The sequence below is a fragment of the Fusarium mangiferae genome, assembly GCF_900044065.1.
Source record: "Fusarium mangiferae strain MRC7560 genome assembly, contig: FMAN_scaffold015, whole genome shotgun sequence".
Lineage (NCBI taxonomy): Eukaryota > Fungi > Ascomycota > Sordariomycetes > Hypocreales > Nectriaceae > Fusarium > Fusarium mangiferae.
The window spans coordinates 876,816-896,409 of record NW_024573935.1 but is presented as its reverse complement, the minus strand read 5'-3'; the positions used below and the strand labels follow the sequence as shown (position 1 = coordinate 896,409).

Below are 19,594 nucleotides of genomic sequence, written 5' to 3'. Positions count from 1 at the left end.
GCCGTGAAAAAGAGACAATCAGCCGTAAAAAAACAACTCACAGTGGCCGTCATCAGCTGACCTGTATAGCCAAGGATTCTACAGTTGTGGCATAACAACTATTGTCTGCAGGCGTTAAATAAAGTTACCAAACATCAACAAAATCTCGTTAACGCAAAGATTACAGGGGAAAGGACACAAGAATTGGGGAGGGGGCCAGCCTCTCGTGTTCTGGGGTGACCAATTGAAAGGCATGGCGCCCTGGATCGTCACAACGGGCGGATAGTTTTTCCCAGGTTCGATCAGCCATTCCCCGCAAATAAGCGGCGGAAAACTTTGTTTCTCGTGCCGTGATGTATTTCTCAATGGGCGTTTTTCTTCTCTCCTGATGCTAGAGCTGCAGGTGAGATTTGGGCCCAGCCAAGCTTAGCTGTAGCGATTGAAAATGCAACATGAACCAGGATTTTGTTTTCCTCGCAGCTGGGCCAGACCTGAAACGTCACGATTATTCAATGGAAATCTGCTCACCCCAAGGTAAAGTGTAATCGAGTAGAAACATCGCCGTCATGGTAAGGAAAGAGAACACAGACTACTGAAGTTAAAAATACCCGAGAAAACCACGATCGCAACGGTTCTAACCGAGAGAGTATTAGTCAGGGAGTTATGCACGTTGGCAAGAATAGATTCTCCCGTTTGTGCACAGGAGCAGCCAATGAGACACGCCTTTCGCGGTCTGGACATCATGATCATCACTGAGCTAAAATCAGGCCAAGACTGTCCCCGCGATCGAGCTTATGGCCCTAAGCTTTTGGAGAACAGGGGTCCCCTGTCTAGGACTTGAACTGTAATTCGCGTGAGTTGGCGGGCCACGGCCACTATTGAAGCGACACGATGTTTTTTTCTTGTCTCTTGCGTCGGATCCTCGGGCGGGGTTGATGAAACGAAACGAAGCGAGACAAGGTCTGAGAAGAACAAGATCGACCGAGCATAGCAAACATCCCTTGCATGTCGGCCATATCCAGCTATTTCCACCATCTTCTGATGCTTCTTGGCATACATACAAGGGCCCCTCGCCCTCCATCGGTTGTCGGGCACGGAACGGTCGGTCGCTATCCCAAATCTTCCCCCTCTTTAGGTGGACCACCAGCCAATACCAAGAAAAATGTGGCTGCATGCCTTTCTCTGACTGGTGCCAACCCCTCGCAGCAATGACATGTTTCTCTGTGGCTGCAGCTTCTGGCTATATTTACCAACAGCTGCTTTTTCTGTTTCACCCGTGCGTGGCTGCTCTGTCTACCAATCAATGCACTCCTCGTATGTGAAAATGTCCCCCTTTTCTCCCGGGGCCTCGTATTTGAACAAGATCGGGTCTTTCCAGACTTGGCGAGCTTGGCCCAATTGATGAGATTCGGATCTATGTACCTCCGCGCGCATACGCTTGTTTGTGCCGGGGATTGTTCAGCTCGTTGGCAAAAAATACGGGAAGAGAATAGTCCTAGATCGCGGCTCCGAGACATCCAGGCCCTCGACAGGGATCCATGCTTGTCTCACCCAACCTCACCTCTTGATCGCGTCTATTTCTTTTTTGCCCCTGGTGAGTTGTCCGTGTGTGAGACCTAAGAATACTGTCTTTCCATCAACCTGCATTAGCCAGCCTTACGGTCAACTTATTTTTGCCTTGGTGCTGCGCGGAGAATGGAGCCAACTTGAGCCTCTCCTCCAACGAGATGTTGCAGCTTCAACACCATCTGCAACTGCAGGACCTCGTATTCCTCAATCGGTGTGTGATGCAGCCAGCGCATCCGCCCCGGGCGTGGAAAACGCCTTGTTGCGTCACAGCTGCCATTACTAAATCGTTACACTCATATGAATGAATGTATGCTGTGCTACTATCTACGGGAACACCAGACCAGACCTTGGGTCCCATTCGGCTCGTCGCTTCTCCGTTTTGTGATGGATTCAGCCGACCGTCCACTCACGGAGATTATCTAGCATGTCACTGGAGCCTGACCCACCATTTCCAAGACACACAGACGGGACAGAATTAGAAATCACGGCACAAAACGCTAATCTGGATCAATCACGGCACAAAACAATAGCCTGGATTAAGTTGTCACTATCAAAGTCTTGTCCGGTCTAGAGCCGGCTCTGCCTTCACGTTGCAACAAGTAAGCATAATGTTGGGCCTGCTCCATGTCCCGTGCTGTCATGGTTTGTCCTCAGCCCAACCTTCTCGTGCCCCTGTCCTGCTGTGTCTGCCTTCCCTGTTCCTCGGGCGTGGTATATGCAACCCCCCTGGGCCAGACAGCTGGCATCCACAGTTGAGGCTGGCCATGGCATGCATGTCACACTGCGAGAGGAGGATGCCGGTCTAAGAGAGAATTTAGCTTTGGAACTATTGCCTTGGAGCATCATGCTTCCCAAAGTAGCATGAGCTGACTTCCTATCTGGATGCTAGGATCATCTTGACGGAGGATGGGCCCTAACCATCAAGATCTCGTATTCCATCTGCAGTCAGACATCTCCTACTTAAACCTCATGATATCCTCACCAAATTCGTTTCTGTCTCTTCACTCTCAAGTCAAGAAAGGCACCGGTCTCTCAAACTAGACTGACCTCCTCCTCCATTCGCTCCCCTTCTTTCGTTTTCACCCCAAACCACTTTCGTTGCTGAAAGGCCTGCAGTTGCCTATCATGCATATCAAGTACCTCCTCATCAATCTTTTCGCCCTGACCGTCTCGGTCAAGGCTCTCCCCGATGCCGAGAACGACTTCGGTCTTGAGGCTCGGGATGACTCCGACACTCTTGTCCAGCGCTGGGACTGTGGCCATGACGCCAAGGAAGTCTATGGCAAGTGTGTCTGCAACGACAAGCAGCTCACCTGGGACAGCAAGAAGTGTGTCTGCCCCAAGGACACCACCTGGCAGTATGGCAAATGTGTGCCTAACAAGCCCACTTGCCCCAAGCCCCAGGTCTACAACCCTCACTCCAAGAAGTGCGAGTGTCCCTCCGGTACTGAGTGGAAGTACGGAAAGTGCATCCCCAAGTGCCCCTATGGTCAGTCCTATGACAAGGATCAAGACAAGTGCGTCTGCCCTAAGGGCACTGAGTGGAAGTACGGCAAATGTATCCCCAAGTGCCCTGAGGGCCAAACCTACGACAAGGACCAAGACAAGTGCGTCTGCCCCAAGGGCACTGAGTACAAGTACGGCAAATGTATCCCCAAGTGTCCCTACGGCCAATCCTACGACAAGGACCAGGGCAAGTGTGTTTGCCCCAAGGGAACTGAGTGGAAGTATGGCAAATGCATTCCCAAGTGCCCTGAGGGCCAGTCCTACAACCAGCACTCCGGCAAATGCGAATGCCCTGCTGGCACATCTTGGAAATACGGCAAATGCGTGAAGGACTGCCCCAAGGGACAGTACTACAACCAGCACAAGGACAAGTGCGAATGCAACAAGGGCACTGAGTGGAAGTATGGCCAGTGCGTGCCCGTCTGCCCCAAGGGACAGGAGTACAACAAGTGGTCTCACAAGTGCGAATGCCCCAAGGGAACCTCTTGGAAGTACGGAAAGTGCATCAAGGACTGCCCTAAGGGTCAGAGCTACAACCCTCACTCCGACCAGTGTGAGTGCCCCAAGGGAACTGAGTGGAAGTACGGCAAGTGTATTCCCAAGTGCTCCAACGGTCAGTATTTCGACAAGGACCAGTGGAAGTGCGTCTGCCCCAAGGGAAAGATCTTTGAGTACGGAAAGTGTGTCTGCCCCGAGAACCAGGTCGAGAAGTACGGCAAGTGTGTTTGCAAGGATGGCTTCAAGTTCGAGTACGGCAAATGTGTTCCTGAGTGTCCCAAGGGCCAGACCTACAACAAGCACACCAAGAAGTGCGAGTGTCCCTCCGGCAAGGTTCTGAAGTACGGAAAGTGTGTCTGCCCCGACAACCAGGTTGAGAAGTACGGCAAGTGTGTCTGCAAGGACGGCTTCAAGCTCGAGTACGGCAAGTGTGTTCCCCAGTGCCCTCAAGGCCAGACATACGAGCACGGAAAGTGTGTCTGCCCCGCCGGCAAGGTCTACAACAAGTGGCACAAGAAGTGTGAGTGCCCCGAGGGCAAGGTCGAGGCCTACGGCAAGTGTGTCTGCCCCAAGGGACAGATCGAGCAGTACGGCAAGTGCTCGTGCCCCAAGGGCCAGTACTACGACCGCTGGAGCAAGTCTTGCAAGTGCCCCAAGGACCTGAGCTGGGACGGACACAAGTGCGCCTACGACTGCGGCAAGGATGCCGAGTACAAGTACGGCGGCTGCGTCTGCAAGAAGCACGACCAGGTCTTTGACAAGAAGTCCAAGACTTGCAGCTGCAAGCAGGGCTGGTACTGGGACCAGCACAAGGGCGCCTGCAAGAAGGGCGGTTACTAAAAGGTGTTGAATTCGCGGAGAGATTGAGGGGGATAGCTACTTGGTGGAGGACAGCCTGGAAGAGGCTCTGATGATATTATGAGATTGCCTTAGCTTTGGCTTTGGCTTGGACATAGCACGTTTACTTCGCTGGACATCTTCTTTACACTCCTTATATACTTTACTCTTCATAGTGGATAATACTTAAATCAAGGACATTGCGGATTACATCTTTTGCCTTTGCCTCAGTGACTTGACTCTTCACGATGGTCGACTTTAGCCTTGTGACTAAGCAAAGAATTACTGCTCAGCTTACACCATACATAACTGGCATTTGGCCTCCTAAAAGCTGAACGCTGTTGGTCTACCCGTCGCACGAGACGCAATCACGTCTGTATACCATTCATTTGTCTGTTGCCTTTCCGCTACTCTTGAAAACACTTGGGATTAGTTTGGCACTGTTGGTTCTGCCTTGCCACGCAGCCATGCATGAAAATACAAAGGCTGAGTCTGTGTTACAAGGAATGATTGGATAAGAAACGAACGTATTATGCGGTTGCCTCATTCTGCCTGACGGCTGAGATTCACAAGCATCGGAAGCGGGGTTGACTTGTCTTTTTCCTTTCAATCTCACATCTACGCACGCAGCTCAAATCTTTCGAGTAGAAATACGTCTTTCCCCTCTTTGCTATATAAGATCCTTTGTCCCTTGTCGTTGGTCCTTTCTGCACACATTGACCTTGCAACATGTCCGATCCGCTTTCCGTCGCGGGGAGCGCGGTCGGCATCATTTCGCTCGGCATACAGGTCTGCCAAGGCCTGATATCTTACCTTCAATCTTTCAAAGCTCAAGATCAAGATATCCAAGAAAGCCTCAGCGATGTTCAAACTATGGTATCGATTCTTTACTCCCTGAAGGGCATCTTGCCAAAGGTTGACAAAAGTTCCCCTGAAACACCAGCCATTCGTCGATGCTTGGCCGAGAGTGAAGAAAAGCTTCGCGAAATCCAGCAATTCTCACTCAAGCTCCGTGGAACAGAAAGTCCAGAGCATTATGTGCTGGGAAAGATGGATAATGCCAGACGATCGCTATTATATCCGTTTCGCGAAGGGAAATTGAAGTCACTTTGCCAGGCATTGAAGGGCTTGCTCCAACATCTAAGTCTCGGTCTGAATATAACCTCACTGTATGCACTTCAACCTTCTATCAATTAAGTTCCAAGCTAAATAAACGCTTAGGGATATTGCAGTCGGAATCCGTACTAATCTTGATGATCTTGGAAATGCCATGAAAGACCAAGACGCAAACGTGACCAAGCTCTCTGACCAACTTCAGCTTCTAGACAGCAGCATGGCAGTTTACTATCAGGACTTGAGAACTGAAATATCCCAGGCTCAAACATTCGCGCAACAATTTCGACAAGAGATTGGCGGGCAGCTGAGGCTCATCAATACCGACATTGGCTCTCTTATGTCAATCAATCAACGGCACCAAGAAGACATCAACCAGTGTTTTATGAAAGCTTTGGACGAGCTAAAAGAAAAGAACAACTTTCAAAATGAATTGATACGAACAACCCTGGTCAGACATATCAGAGAGCCTTTTTATGACAACGCTGACAGAATTCCGTTAAAGGGTATGGATAGAATGTCTATTCAGAACGTCAGGTCGAGACAAGCTTCCGCTCTTGCAAGAACAAGGAATCCAAAGCAGTTGGCAAAGTACCCCCTCGACTGTACATGCAAGCGACAGCATAAAGTTTCAGCATTGTCCTATCGAGTGTGGCATGCTACGTTCGAGTATGAACAGCATAGTCCTGGTCAGCATACACGTGGCTGCAGATATTTCGGAATTGACCAGTCGACAAAAACAATCGCCAGGGCACAGCTTCCATTCAAGCTCTGGTCTCTATCTTCAAGACTCTTTCTCACATGTATCGAATATTCTCTCGGGACTACAACTCCTGGGATGTCTATTCGATATAAAAGTATGGTCCCAAGATCTCACAGTCTAGTCTATGATGTGTTGGATGAGCTTTCCGAATATATAAAAAGACGATCAGCGCGCTCCACAGCAAATGAGATCTCATTGAGGTTTGCAGAAGCGGAACATGCGATACTCTCTCTCTATAGAGATAGGAAGTCCTCTCCATACGATCAAGATGAAAGTGGAAAAAGTCACGCTCTGGTCAGTCGTATGGAGCGTTCCTAATAAGCGGCCTCATCTGACCGATTCACAGCTAGCCTTGGAGATAGCACTCGACGCAATCAGAGACCGTCGGATGCGTTCAGACAAAACCATCGCTCAATTAACTCTTGAATCACTCGCGTTTTCGGCGAAGAGACTGATCAAAACACTTGTTAGTGCTGCTGGCGAGGAAAATGGAAAATTGTAAGTGAAGAGTCAGGTTTCTAAATAAGAAACGAAAGAGCTAATTTCTTGATCATAACGATAGCCCATCTATGTTTTTCCCAGAACTTTTACTAGATGAGTGCAGGAGCCTAGCTCGGTTTTGCCCAACAATATTTCATATGCGTTTTTCAGTCATCGTATCTTACGTGTGCCTCTTAGGGTATCGGCCTAGGGAGATATGGCCTTTACTAGATGGCGGTGAGCACAGTAAGTCCTGCGTAAAAGAACTGAATTTCTTCTCTAAGTAACTGATTCAATTACAGTTTTCGATCTTCACCCAATTATGCAGGCAATATTTCAAGAATCCATCAACATGCTTGACATAGCTCTTACAAGGTCCCCAGAGGCCGTAACAGAGAAAATACTCGGCATGACGACTGTTCGACTCTGTGTATGTTGGCCAGAGGGCCTTCAAAAGCTTCTGCACACAAATGCTGTTGGCGTGCTGGATGAAAGTGCTCTTGAAGTTGCTGTCAATGCGGATTGTATCGAATCCGCAGATCTGCTATTCAAAGCCGGATGCCCAGTTAACTATGGAGACAAAACAGAAAGTATCTTTCAGAGAGCTTCTGAACTATGCATGGATGTCATTGCTTCTAACCTAGCTAGAAGAAGATCAGACTTGCTTTCTCTAGCGCAACAGCAGCAGGTTGTTTGCCAAGATTTGCTACTTACCTCTGACATCCCAGATGACCAAGCAAGCTATCTTTGTTCATGCCTTGATAAGTCTGGCATCAGCATTCCCCTAGCACTGAGAGTTCCATCCTCCTATACAACAATCTACCACTTCCGCGGCACCTCAATTTACCATTATCCTATTCTTTTCAAAAATGGGTTTACACATCTATCGGCGCCTAATGTCTTTGGACTTTTACCGACCATGACGCAGCATCTGTTCCATGAGCCCCGTCGGATCGAGATCGGTTATGGAAATGTTGTGGAGGGTATGGATTGGGTAGAAAGCCAAAGAATAATGGAACAGACACCAAAAGGCCCCTTTAATCTCGGACTTAATATCGGGGCTACTAGCTGGCATTATCTGTCGAGATATTGCTCCGATTTTCATCCCCCACTCAGATGCTTTTACCCTGGAAACGCAAAGGGCGTCCTCGGGGTTCCGTTACTTGACAACTGCCGATGCTGGTGTACCCCCCCGGACAAGGGATGCACGCCATTGACAACAGGTTTAAAGGCGTACGTCAAGGACTTTAATAAACTAGAGTCAAATGTCTTATGCAGTTTCTTCCACACAGTCATTCTAGACACCGAAGAAGGTGATTCATACATAACAGGCTGGTGCAATGAAGTTATCCGATTTTTAACTTTCGAGGCTCTAGAAATGACTCATACTTGCTGTCAAGTAAGAGTAACAGCGCAATGAGTGGCGATGATGATTTTGCTGACCACAAGTATAGTTCACTGTCATCGACAGGCCAGACATATCACCAGATAAATTTAATTTGCTCATGAATTGTGACCCAAGAAAATGGCAGAAGATCAGAAGTCATAAGCGTGAACAAGAGAACGCTGCCCTTCTGGAGCGCTTAATGGAAGAATTCATAGCATACATGATGCACATGAGACTATCTACAAGGTCTCTCGAGATATTCGTGAATGGCTATTGGCGGCAGCGCATGTCGGAAATCTATGCTGTTGACTCCAACGAGATCAAAAACATACAGAATTGCTTGGTCGGCATTAAGACCCGTAAGTGCAGCCGATTTAGGATTTCTATTCCATTAATAGTTGCTAACTTACTAGAAAGATGTGCTTCTAAACAGGGTTAGAATTTTGCTTAGAAAGGACTTTAAATCCCTCTTTGAGGGAACTTAATGTGATTTTAACTGTATTTATTTATGCCATATGTAACTTCATTAGTGGCTATATCTGGGAGATTAAGCTTCTATATTAAGAAAAGATCTATCAACCTTAGAAGGGTGGTATAAAGGCTATAGTCCAGCTTGAGGCTGACTGGGAACTCCTAAGAACAGTGAATTTATTTCAGTTTGGGATAGATGAAAAGGCTTGAGGTATGTTATTTCTTACAAAGAAAAACAGGAAGGATGCACTGAATGTCAACTTTGTTTTAACAGATCGCGAATTGTACTGATTATCATTATGTCATGTTGCCTGTTGTGTCGCCTCTACAAAGTCATTGATCTACCTGTATCTACTTGTCCTGATAACAAGTGAATCATTCGTGATTAACGTTCCATTGAGATCACAAGACAGAAAAAATCCAATGATTATAGACGTTTGCCGTCAAGACGATACCAGTAACGGTCTCAGCTCAATCGACAATGCAATCAAAAAAGTATCATTAGAATCGAAAGCCAGTTCACACTCTTCTAAGAGCAGTGCACAACACCATCACTGTGAGTGTGACACTCCTTAGGAGCCTCCTTGGTGGCACTTGGCTTAGCAGACTCCGCCTTGGTAGGAGTCTCCTTCTCCTCAGCCTCACCAGTGCATCCCTCACCAGGAGCAGCAATGTCGTAGGCGTAAACGTCAATGGCGAAGTACTGAAGAGCATCACTGTCGATGACGCTCTTTGAAGGGTCAGTCTTGGCGAGTTCAACGGCTTCAGCGTAGTCCTCGGCGAAGTGGTCGACGATACCCTCGCTGATGGTGGGGACGTGGAGGACGCGGTGGAGGAGATCAGTAGCCCAGAAGGTGTTGAGCTTGGATTGGGCGACGGTGTAGCCGAGACCGCAGACGGAGTCGAGGCTGCGGCGGATCTCGAAGGAGAGAGGGCAGATGACGGTCTCGGTGGTGGCGTTGTCACCTCGCCAGTGGCCAGCCCATTCTACAATTGTTAGTCATATGCTGATATGTAGTCTATAGTTTTGACTTACTATCTTGGGTGGCGCAGTTCTTGTCAGGGTCATCGCAACGGAACAGCATACCCGCCTTGTTGGCATTGATAACACGATCATACCAACCAATAGGCGTAGCAGTAGATCCGTTACCAAAGTACTTCTGCTTGAACTCGGACTCATTTCCCCATCGGAGGAGATGATCCTTTGCGTGCTGAGCTAGCTGAACAGTCTCATCCAGAGCATTGACCAACTGGCGACGGAGCGTCGCGTTGCAGGACTGGTGAATGGGATAGTCCTTAGCCCAGCCCTCAGACCAGTCGTAAACGCTGTTGGTAGCGGTGGCCTGGGGGGCAGACTTTGTTTGGCTGGTCTCAGCGCGGCCGAAGATGGGAGTGGCGGTTGCTGCTCCGAGGAGGAGGGCGACGGCGGTGGTCTTGAACATCATCTTGACGGTTGATTGGGGATGTAGAGGAGTAGCTCTGGGATTGGCGGATGAGGCTGAGAGGCTGAGGAAACAAGTGTTATGCAGGAAGCATTGGATGGTATTTATACAGCTCTTCTTCTGCCTAATGTAGCATCCAGGTTTCCAGGTTCTGGTCGAATCCAATTACTCACTGCTGAAAATCCTTCATAGCCTAGTCTTGGTGTCCTCGAGGGGCAAGAAAACAGCGGACCTTGCTGTTAGGTGTCAAAATAAACTTAGCAAAAGTCATCCTAAACTTAGAATGTATTATCCTAAGTCTTTTTGTCATTTAGGATCGAGGTCCTGTGTTTTCTTTCCTCCCCTAGGGTGCCTATCGTGGGGGCTCATACAAGGTTTAACAGTTGAACCGGTCGATGCATTAGCAAAAAGAGCCCGTCAAGAGACTTTCCAGTGGCGTCATATCCAAACATCCAGCAAATCAAAACACAACAGTATTTGGTAAGGGTGCTGCTAGCCTCGGTGTTTTCTGCCATGACATGTCTATCAGGGTTCTTGTTCCCACTGCGCGGTAACTATCAAGGTATCTTGGCACTAACAGTCTGTGGATCGAGACCCAACGCTTATTCTCAATTAAGGTAAATAATATGCTTAACCCGCCGCTGCAACCTTGTTGGTCAGCTAGGTTTGCTTGAACCTCTGCGTTGAGTCCCCCACGGAATAGTCGACGATTTGTCTAATGGCGCGTGACCGGTGAGATCGTTTCCATGCACGGTGAGGCATTTTACACTGGCCCGGCTCGCGTTCCCCGACGAGTTCCTGCATGATTTGGTATTGTTTGTGATTTTATACGCTGCTGCCAGTCTATTCACGGCTTTGCACCAGCTGGTAGCCCAAGATCATCACCGTGGTGGTTGGGGGCCCACTATCGGCCAAGCCAAACCGTGAGGCTTCCAGGACCTCCAAAAATGTCCTCATCAAGGCTAGTTTTGGATTTGAGGCGAAAGACTGGATTAAAACTGGCCGGATTTGGATGCATGAGCCTCACTTTATTCAACTGCATCTCCGGGTGAATGAGAGATGATTCGCCGACAACGCCACGACATAATCTCCGTTGCCTCAGGTCGGCCGAGCCAACGACCAGACATGATAATTCCAAAGTCAGAAACACCACGCATTTTTCACAATATCCTCATTTGTACGAAAATATTTTTATCTCTTTGCTCTGTGAACGGTTAAATCATTAAAACTGCATGCCATCTTGACTTTACCCTTCGCTATGCCTTCTCCAGATCACTAGGCCTCGCCCATAGCCCCTCTGGCTCAGCACCCTTTGCAACCCTCAACAACTTCCTCTTCTCCCTTTGCTCATTATACGTATCCAACCACCCCTTAGAATGCCCAACCAACGGTTGAATCTCGTCACTAACGAGACTAGAATTCGCCCAGTCCAGTAAATCCCTCACATACTCGATCTCTTCACCATCTCCCGCCAAACTATGAAACTTCCTCCCACGTCCCTTGCTCGCAACACGCTGATCGTATTCCTGTCGTAGAGACTGAATACCTGGTAAGGATGTCTTCCCAGTAAGTACGCGAGCCAGAACCTGTGCTTGGAAATCGAACAGAGAAAAGGTTGCAGTGTAATATGGTACGCCGATGAATGAGAGAGTTGGATCTTCGGTGTAGAATATGTCTTTGTGGAGGTTGTGCACCATGTTTCCCTCCGAGGTTATGAGAATATCTCGTGTTGCGTCGTTGGCGGATACATCGTCGCGATGATACTGTGCCAGGAAGGGATATGATGTTAGATAGCCTGTTGCCAAAACGACAGCATCAACATCGTCGAGAATCTCTCCATCACCCAGAACAACTCGACTCTTCACTTCTCCAGCTTCTCCATCTTTTACCAACACAAACCTTTCAATCTCTCCAACATGCTCAACGCTCCCAGGAAACATCGAAGGCGGTAGATCAAAGTCTCCGCCCCTAGTGCTCTGAATAACCCTCTTCGCGGTCTCGCTGGTTTCACGACAAACATCATACGCCGACGCACCCCCACCAACAACTAGAACAGTCTTCCCCTCAAACTGCTCCGGGCGGCGATACTGTTTCGTATGGATAACATCGTCGCCAAAGTGAACTTTCCATTCAGCAAGACCAGGGGTATTAGGAATGCGAGGTAGGTTATAATGGCCCGTTGATACCACGACAGCATCAAATTCCCAATTGCGCTCGATGATTGTAGGCTTGCCATTTCCCTTGAGGAGAGTTATTGTTCGGATATCCCAGTGGTTATCATCGTCGCTCTTTTTGGCGTCTTCAACACGCGTATGAAAAACTGTTGCATCGTCGACGCCGAATTTCTTACTAAGACCCTGGAGGTAGCTTTGAATATTTTCATGACCGGTGATATCCTCAGTTCCCTTTGGCCATGGACCAAGATTGCTGTAGAGTAGACTTGTAGGGACGTTGTTTCGGAGACCGAAATAAGCGGGGCCGGGAGGAGAGAATGCAACGTCGAGATCGTCCCTGTCTTTTGCCTCGAGGGGATGAGCAGCACTTCCGTCTTTGGTTCGGTTTGATGAGAATTGGCCTGGGAGTGAAGTCACATAGTCGCCGGCAGAGGGCTTCTCGCTGGGGTAGTCTGTACTCGCTGCTCTACTGTCGTAGTGCCATACTCCAGATGTGACGCCAGATCGCTCGAATACAGTGACATCGGCACCTTCTTTGAGGAGATATGCTGCTGCGCAGATTCCGCTGACACCGGCGCCGATTACTGCCACTTTGATGTCGGGGCCGAACTTGGTTGGCTCTTCGGGTGAAGGTGATCGATCACCATTGAGGAAAGGACTCATTGTTACAGTATCGGCGAGACTACCACTGCAAAAACGCAGTCGACTGATTAAAGTACCTTAATTGGCAATAATTTGGAGCAGTTGAATCAGTCTCTTTGGGATTGAGCGCTGAATATAAAACCCCTCAACACCACTCAATCAACACGGTTTGATCCGGAACATCCATCGAGTGTTACGATTATCAAGACATCTTGTCCGTTTTTGACTCCCTTATCTCCGTTTAAATAGCATACCTAATAGTTCTCCCTTATTGTGTGCATTTCCCGACCGTTGACAGGTCGATAAGCGCCCTGTATGGAACCGTTGAGCACGCCATATCGCGAATTATGTCACAAAGGGTATAGCCCAACACTGTAACGTTTGACGTCAATCTCCAAGTTTATTGTGCAATTAATTACTATCGATAGCTTAGTAATTCTCGATTGATTGATTGGACCTCGTGACCATGTTGAGGCTCAAGACTAAGTGCTCTATATGTTTCAGCCCTTATAAATAGAACCATGCAGCCACCGGTTTCAGATCTTGTCATCGCTTGGAGGGAGCATCATTAGGAAACATTAGAAATAAATCGAAATATTACCTACTTGTGCCATTTTAACGTCACCTTGGAGTTCAACTGGCAAACGTGGCTGGGATCACAAAGCAAAGATGACTCGTGCTGAGACCTCGAGTCAGCAGAGAGAACTTGGAACTCAGATGATGGCAGTCAGAGGTGCCAAGATACCGGTCATGATTGCTCAAGGGATCTCTTCGCTTTGGTCTCACGTTATATTCAATAGCCTGTGCCTGCGCAATATCAGCAACAGAGTGGATCTAACATTCACTGACGCATCTTCAGGTTAACTCCATTCATCAGCTTCGGACAATGTCCCAAATCCCGAAATACGTTTATGGGCATCTGATAATTACTCTTGGTCCAATCAAATGTCCCAGGCCACAGTGTTTGATCGCTGCGCCGCAAAGGATCCACGGAGCCGAACTCTAGTCATCACAAGTGCACGCAATGATTGCAACGACGGAACAGCTTTCCGACTTATATCCTCTCTGACCCTAGGTCGTACAATCTCCTGCTATACATGGCCAATGGTGACTCAATATTTGCGACACCGGATCTCGCAGTTATTACATAAATCCCTGTCTAGTATTCAACGTCAGCTTACCTAAATCTTCCAGCTCCACCTATGGGATTCAGTTTCAGCTTATATGCATCGCTAACTCCAATCCTTCGTATATCGCATGCCCAATGCCAATCACGATGCTCTTATTCGACCTAAATGAGACAAGTCTTGCTTTTCAGTTGACGAACTAACCTCAAATTCGGACCTCGGCAAAAAGTCTAGCTGTTTCCACGTCCCCCTCATTTATCATGAAGATCACCCTCGTGGAACTGGGGAAGCCCAATTCTTCTCCTTCCCATCGAACAATTCCAAAATGGCGTCAAAGTCTTCTACAGTCGGTCCAAAGGCCTTGGTTGTATCAGCCCTCACTATAGGTCTAGGTGTTTTTCTCGCCCGCCCTATTAATCGTGTCACAACCGTTCTCGGCTTCTTCCGCACTCCATCGTCCACTATCGTCTCGGATGCAGATTTTATAACCATTGACGATACAATTGTCTGTGAGGACGTGCATCTTCACTCTGGTTTACTCTACACAGCGTGTGAAGATTCCTACGCCCCGCGGTTCTCGTGGTTTCCTGGTCTGGGCGTTTTGCACGATCCCCTCACGGCTAGCAAGTCGCGTGGGTCTATCCACGTCATAGACCCCAAGACGTTCAAGTCGAAAAGACTGGAATTTGAGACCTTTCAGGAACCGTTTATCACGCATGGAATTGATGTTATTGCTGATCCTAAGAATAAGGATGGAGTTTATATTTTTGCCGTGAATCATCTTCCCAATCCCGAGTATGCTCAACATGTTGTCGATGGGAAGAAGGAGGCGTTTGGCGGAAACAAAGCAGCTTCTCAGATTGAGATCTTCTATCATCGTGTTGGGTCTTCTTCGGTCAAGTATGTTCGATCCATTAGCCATCCTTTGATCCAGACTCCAAACGACATTGTTGCTCTGTCCTCGACAAGCTTCTATGTCACGAACGATCATCATTACCGCGAGGGTCTTATGCGACAAGTTGAGGATATGTACTATGGCGCCAAATGGTCAAACACAATCTACGTTGAAATCACCGATACCGCCTCCAAGGACTCAACAGCTGGGTTCATTGCTTCCGTCGCTCTGACAGGCCTCCATAACAACAACGGTCTTGGTCACGGGAGAACTCCCAACGAAATTGCCATTGGCAGTGCAGCCAGCGGAGACATCCACATATCCACCGTCAAGCCGGACCATACCATCCAAGTCCTAGAAACAATCCCATTCGACACAGCCGTCGACAACCCCTTCTACTACAGCGATCCCTTTGCTAGTGGAGATAACGACAGCAGTGGCTATGTCTCAGCTGGTCTTTCAAAGGCCTGTGAGCTTGCAAATAGCATTGGCATCGACACCGCCACTGAACCAGTGACGGTATGGCTTGCTCAGCGAAAGAATGGAAAGTGGGAGAACAAGATCCTGTTTGAAGATGATGGAAAAAGACTGAGATCTGCAGCTACAGCTGTGTTGATTGGAATTGATCCAAAGCTTGAGGGGGGGAAGAAGAAGGGTTGGTTGTTTGTCACTGGGTTTTATTCACAGCATATTGCTGCTGTCAAGGTCGATCTATGATGATGCACACACATATTGTGTTGGCAATGTATGATGAACCTAGTAGAAGTTACCGGGCGAGTTCCTACAAATCAAACACTTTTTGGACTAGGAATTTGATTTCAAGACGGACAATCGTCGCGGGTTCCGGAAACCTGCCAAAGGCCGGCATCTATATACAAGCGTCATGGCCAAAGGCACATTACGTCATCCATAAACCGCAGAACATAGATATAGAGTCAAAAGGTTGAAGACTGACCCTGACAATGCCAATATTATAAACTATCATTCAGTCTACCTTTGCACAAACATGTCGACAGTTGAAATCATCTCCATCTCCACTGCCTTGATGGCGTCAGGTGGAATCGCCACCCTGACATTCTTCGACGTCCCGGAGCTTCAATCTCAGCCTGCCTCTCGATCTCTACCTTCCATCCGATGGCTCTTCAGTCGCGGGTCACATGTCTTCCCATCAGCCTCACTTCTGTCAACCATTGGCTTTATCTACTCAGCATCTTCCAACAACTTAACAGGCTCTGGATCCCTCTTCGCCTTCTCAAAAAACAGTCCCAAAACCAACACATTCTTAACCGCAGCGGCTCTAGCATTTAGCATCGCACCGTTTACTCAGCTCATGATTCCGACAAACTTTGCTCTTATTGAGGAGAATAATAGACTCGGTGGAGCGAGGAGTGAGAAAGCAGCTGAGGGTAGTATATCGACTGATAGAAGTGCTTGGGAGTCTGTTAAAGGAACGGATGAAGGCTTTGAGTTCGCAGACTTGAGCGGTCCTCAGGAACAAACGGAGAGGGAGTCCACAGCAGAGGAAGACAAGAAGGTTCATGAGTTGCTGGAGAGGTTCCGGTGGTTGAACCTCGTGAGGGCTGTTCTCATCGGGGCTGGAGGGGTTTTTGGTCTCTATGCTGCTATCAACTAATGACTGGCAAACCTTGTTGATTACTGGCTATCTCATGCGGGTTTGGTTTTTCTCAGTTTACAAAAGTAGTTTCTGCTATATTATATGCAGGAAAAGGTGGTTAAAATTAATAAAATCAAGATAATGATTCTCCAACTACCAACTCCGTCATAGTGAAGCAACACCACAATAGCTATTCAGGAAATAAGCACGCCAACTACTGACAGAGACTCAATTCGCAAGCTTCTTCATTCCATTGATTCCCACTTCACCCAAGCGAGTACTCTCACTTAGGCAGGACAGCCTTTCCAGCAGCCCGAGCCACCTCCAGAGCACCATGCAGACCATACTGAGAATAGACACCGTTAATGCGCTGAGTCAAGTTGAGGTTCTTGACAACTACGATCTGGAAACAAGTAGCCGAGCCTTGACGGGATGCGATGGTGGAATAAGCCAGGAAAATCTCCCAGATCTGCTCAAGTCAGCTATTTTGCCATAAAGTGAATAGCTGGAGGTACATACTCGGAACCATCGAACGCCATATTTGGCTTTGACCTTTTCGGCATTTCCGAGCCAGTTTCTATACCATCGCCAAAGAGTGCCGGAATAATGAACGCCAACAGTGTCAACACTGAGCCAGTTAGTAGATACCTTCAAAAACGTCAGATCACGTACCTCTTGACCTCGAATCCAGCGCTTTCAAGACATCCAACATAAAACGATAACGGCGTCGATGCATCAGCGCCAGGAAAGATATACTTGTTCAGAAATAAACCCCAAATGAAATCCTCATACTGCCATGCCTTGCGCAATCCCGACAGCTGCACATACATGGCCCCATCATCCTCCAGCATGTCATAGCACTGCCGAAAGAACCCCGTCAAGCGCCTCACGCCAACATGCTCCGCCATCTCAAGCTGCGTGATCTTGTCAAACTTTTGCTCAGGAATATCGCGATAGTCACAGCATAAAAGCCGACTCTGCTCTTCGCCAACGCCTGCTTTTCTTAAACCATCGTTTCCCCACTCAACCTGATTTCTCGCCAGAGTTACACCCGTGACGTGCGCGCCGTAGTTCAAGCTGGCGAATTTGGCCAAGGTGCCCCATCCGCAGCCAATGTCGAGAACTCGGTCGCCGGGCTTGATGTTGATTTTCTCGCAGACGATGGCGAGTTTGTTGTCCTGCATTTCTTCAAGCGTTTCCTCGCGGTCAGGGTCTGAGATGATACCAGAGGTATAGATCATTCGTGGGCCGAGGAACCAAGCGTAATGATCATTTCCGCTATCGTAATTGGTGCGAACTTGCTCTTCGTCCTGCGAGCGCAAGTGAAGAATGACATCGGGGAAAAAATTGAATAGAAGATAATTAAATGTCTCGCTGGTGAAATTAAACGTCGCCCAGTCATGGCGATACTCTAATATCTCGAGAGCGTCGGCGTTAAGATCGACTTGGCCTGTGAAATAGAGTTCAAAGAATTTATTCATGGGGACTTTATGGCGGCCTGTGTATCGCGCGCGAAGCTGGTCCGTTTTGAAGGTGAGGTAGAACTCGATCGGTCGGCCAGGAAGACGGACTTTGTCGTTGATTCGCGGGCTCAATTTGGACATGAAAGTCCAAATGACGATCAATACAGGGACAGTGGTGAAGATGGCGAGGAAAAGAGCAAGTTTGAGACCACCGCCGAGTTTCCATGATAGCCATTGGGGAACGCCGTAGAGGGCGACGCCGAGGAAGATGTTGGACCATTGTTCGTATCCGGGGCCGTCGGCGGGGAGCGGAGCGTTTTTGATAGCGGGAGACTATTCGCAGTAATTAGCAGATATGACATGATGCACACAAATCCGCGCGACAACTTGCATTGGTCAAAGGAACGCCCGGATTCTTGCCGGTAGAGAGCACGTCAGCGGGCGCTTTGGGTGTCGCGATAAAGTCAATATCGCTACTCAAATGAGCACCTCCATTCTGCTTCAAGGCCATGGTCACAGACTCTTTCGCCCATATACGTATGAGATGAAGGGAAGAAGAACGGATGGTTGAACACGAGATTAAGCGGTCAAAGCAACCCTTTTAATCGCACGGCATGCTGAGCTGATACATCAAGCCACCTTCAAATGATGTGAGGCCCCGCTGCATCCGGGCCTCAGGACGTGCATTGCATCCCTGCCCAAAAGCGATAGGAGTAGCCAGAATGTAACCGAGATGAAGAGGGATATCATGAAATTGGGACGCGTAATTGGATGCCTCTGCAGACTGCAGTGTATTCTGGTGCCTATCAGAGTTATTCTGTAGCCTAATTTATTGGCGTCTGGGCATGCCACGCTGCGCTGTGCTGCAATTATCCCTGGTGTGACGTAGACGGACGGAAGATGTTCCCGGGCCCGAGACTGCAGTTCTGGGGAGATTTGCACATGCTTTTCTGCTGGTTTCGACGAGGCCGTGCCCCTTTGGCCAGGGGGGCGGTTCAATAGGGAAATGTCAACGTGCCAAAGAAATACTCGCTGCTGCATTGTGTTGCGCACCCACGTGCAGACTTAGGAGACAACAGTCTCAAGGAGATATGGAGTCAGGCTGGCACGCGGGAGATCGGCGCCAGGCACCGCGATTCTGACACTCTACGCTAAACTCTATCTTGAAACTTTGGTACCGAGTCACGAAAGTATTTGTGAAAATCGAGTGTATAACATCACTAAATAATATTCAAAAATTAAAACAAATGGCTTCTCGTATAATAGACTCTACAGGTCACGTTTATACTGTTTATAAATTTAGTAAGGCGATATATTCCCAGGTATAAAACAGATAATTTGCAGTACACCTCAACTAGAAGCAGTAAAATTAAGGACACTCGAGTTCTGGGATATATCTTTGGACCAATATTAACAGTGTTTAATCCATTTTGCTATTGGCCACTCGAAAGTCTATATTCCAGTTTGAATCCTTTCTCGATGTGAACAAAGTTTACTTTCTTCTTCAACCAATAATCACGACGGCATCCGAAATTTACATATTGTAGAACCCACAACGGCATAGCATGTATTAAGCAAACATTTACATTAACACCTAAACCTTTCACAACATACTTTACTACTCTGAATCATA

General features: G+C 48.1%; 8 protein-coding genes across 8 annotated transcripts; 5 read left to right on the top strand and 3 right to left on the bottom strand.

Annotated features, from left to right (window-relative positions):
* Positions 1-2,673: 2,673 nt before the first annotated feature.
* Positions 2,674-4,392, top strand: FMAN_12892 (uncharacterized protein; the record flags this gene model as incomplete). The annotated part of the gene is made up of 1 exon (XM_041823387.1): positions 2,674-4,392. The coding sequence occupies one exon, from the start codon at positions 2,674-2,676 to the stop codon at positions 4,390-4,392; it is 1,719 nt and encodes a 572-aa protein (XP_041688972.1).
* A 726-nt stretch (positions 4,393-5,118) lies between these two features.
* On the top strand, positions 5,119-6,129 carry FMAN_12891 (uncharacterized protein; the record flags this gene model as incomplete). Its single annotated transcript, XM_041823386.1, has 3 exons — positions 5,119-5,558; positions 5,611-5,953; positions 6,019-6,129. 3 exons carry the CDS (start codon positions 5,119-5,121, stop codon positions 6,127-6,129), a joined length of 894 nt encoding a protein of 297 aa, XP_041688971.1.
* A 404-nt stretch (positions 6,130-6,533) lies between these two features.
* On the top strand, positions 6,534-8,571 carry FMAN_12890 (uncharacterized protein; the record flags this gene model as incomplete). The annotated part of the gene is made up of 5 exons (XM_041823385.1): positions 6,534-6,763; positions 6,828-6,991; positions 7,048-8,144; positions 8,200-8,491; positions 8,546-8,571. The coding sequence occupies 5 exons, from the start codon at positions 6,534-6,536 to the stop codon at positions 8,569-8,571; spliced, it is 1,809 nt and encodes a 602-aa protein (XP_041688970.1).
* A 561-nt stretch (positions 8,572-9,132) lies between these two features.
* FMAN_12889 (uncharacterized protein) lies at positions 9,133-10,048 on the bottom strand (the record flags this gene model as incomplete). The annotated part of the gene is made up of 2 exons (XM_041823384.1): positions 9,133-9,590; positions 9,640-10,048. 2 exons carry the CDS (start codon positions 10,046-10,048, stop codon positions 9,133-9,135), a joined length of 867 nt encoding a protein of 288 aa, XP_041688969.1.
* A 1,253-nt stretch (positions 10,049-11,301) lies between these two features.
* Positions 11,302-12,882, bottom strand: FMAN_12888 (uncharacterized protein; the record flags this gene model as incomplete). The annotated part of the gene is made up of 1 exon (XM_041823383.1): positions 11,302-12,882. The coding sequence occupies one exon, from the start codon at positions 12,880-12,882 to the stop codon at positions 11,302-11,304; it is 1,581 nt and encodes a 526-aa protein (XP_041688968.1).
* Positions 12,883-14,313: 1,431 nt separating this feature from the next.
* Positions 14,314-15,600, top strand: FMAN_12887 (uncharacterized protein; the record flags this gene model as incomplete). Its single annotated transcript, XM_041823382.1, has 1 exon — positions 14,314-15,600. One exon carries the CDS (start codon positions 14,314-14,316, stop codon positions 15,598-15,600), a length of 1,287 nt encoding a protein of 428 aa, XP_041688967.1.
* Positions 15,601-15,889: 289 nt separating this feature from the next.
* FMAN_12886 (uncharacterized protein) lies at positions 15,890-16,516 on the top strand (the record flags this gene model as incomplete). The annotated part of the gene is made up of 1 exon (XM_041823381.1): positions 15,890-16,516. One exon carries the CDS (start codon positions 15,890-15,892, stop codon positions 16,514-16,516), a length of 627 nt encoding a protein of 208 aa, XP_041688966.1.
* Positions 16,517-16,781: 265 nt separating this feature from the next.
* Positions 16,782-18,472, bottom strand: FMAN_12885 (uncharacterized protein; the record flags this gene model as incomplete). The annotated part of the gene is made up of 4 exons (XM_041823380.1): positions 16,782-16,967; positions 17,018-17,126; positions 17,171-18,294; positions 18,368-18,472. 4 exons carry the CDS (start codon positions 18,470-18,472, stop codon positions 16,782-16,784), a joined length of 1,524 nt encoding a protein of 507 aa, XP_041688965.1.
* Positions 18,473-19,594: the final 1,122 nt, after the last annotated feature.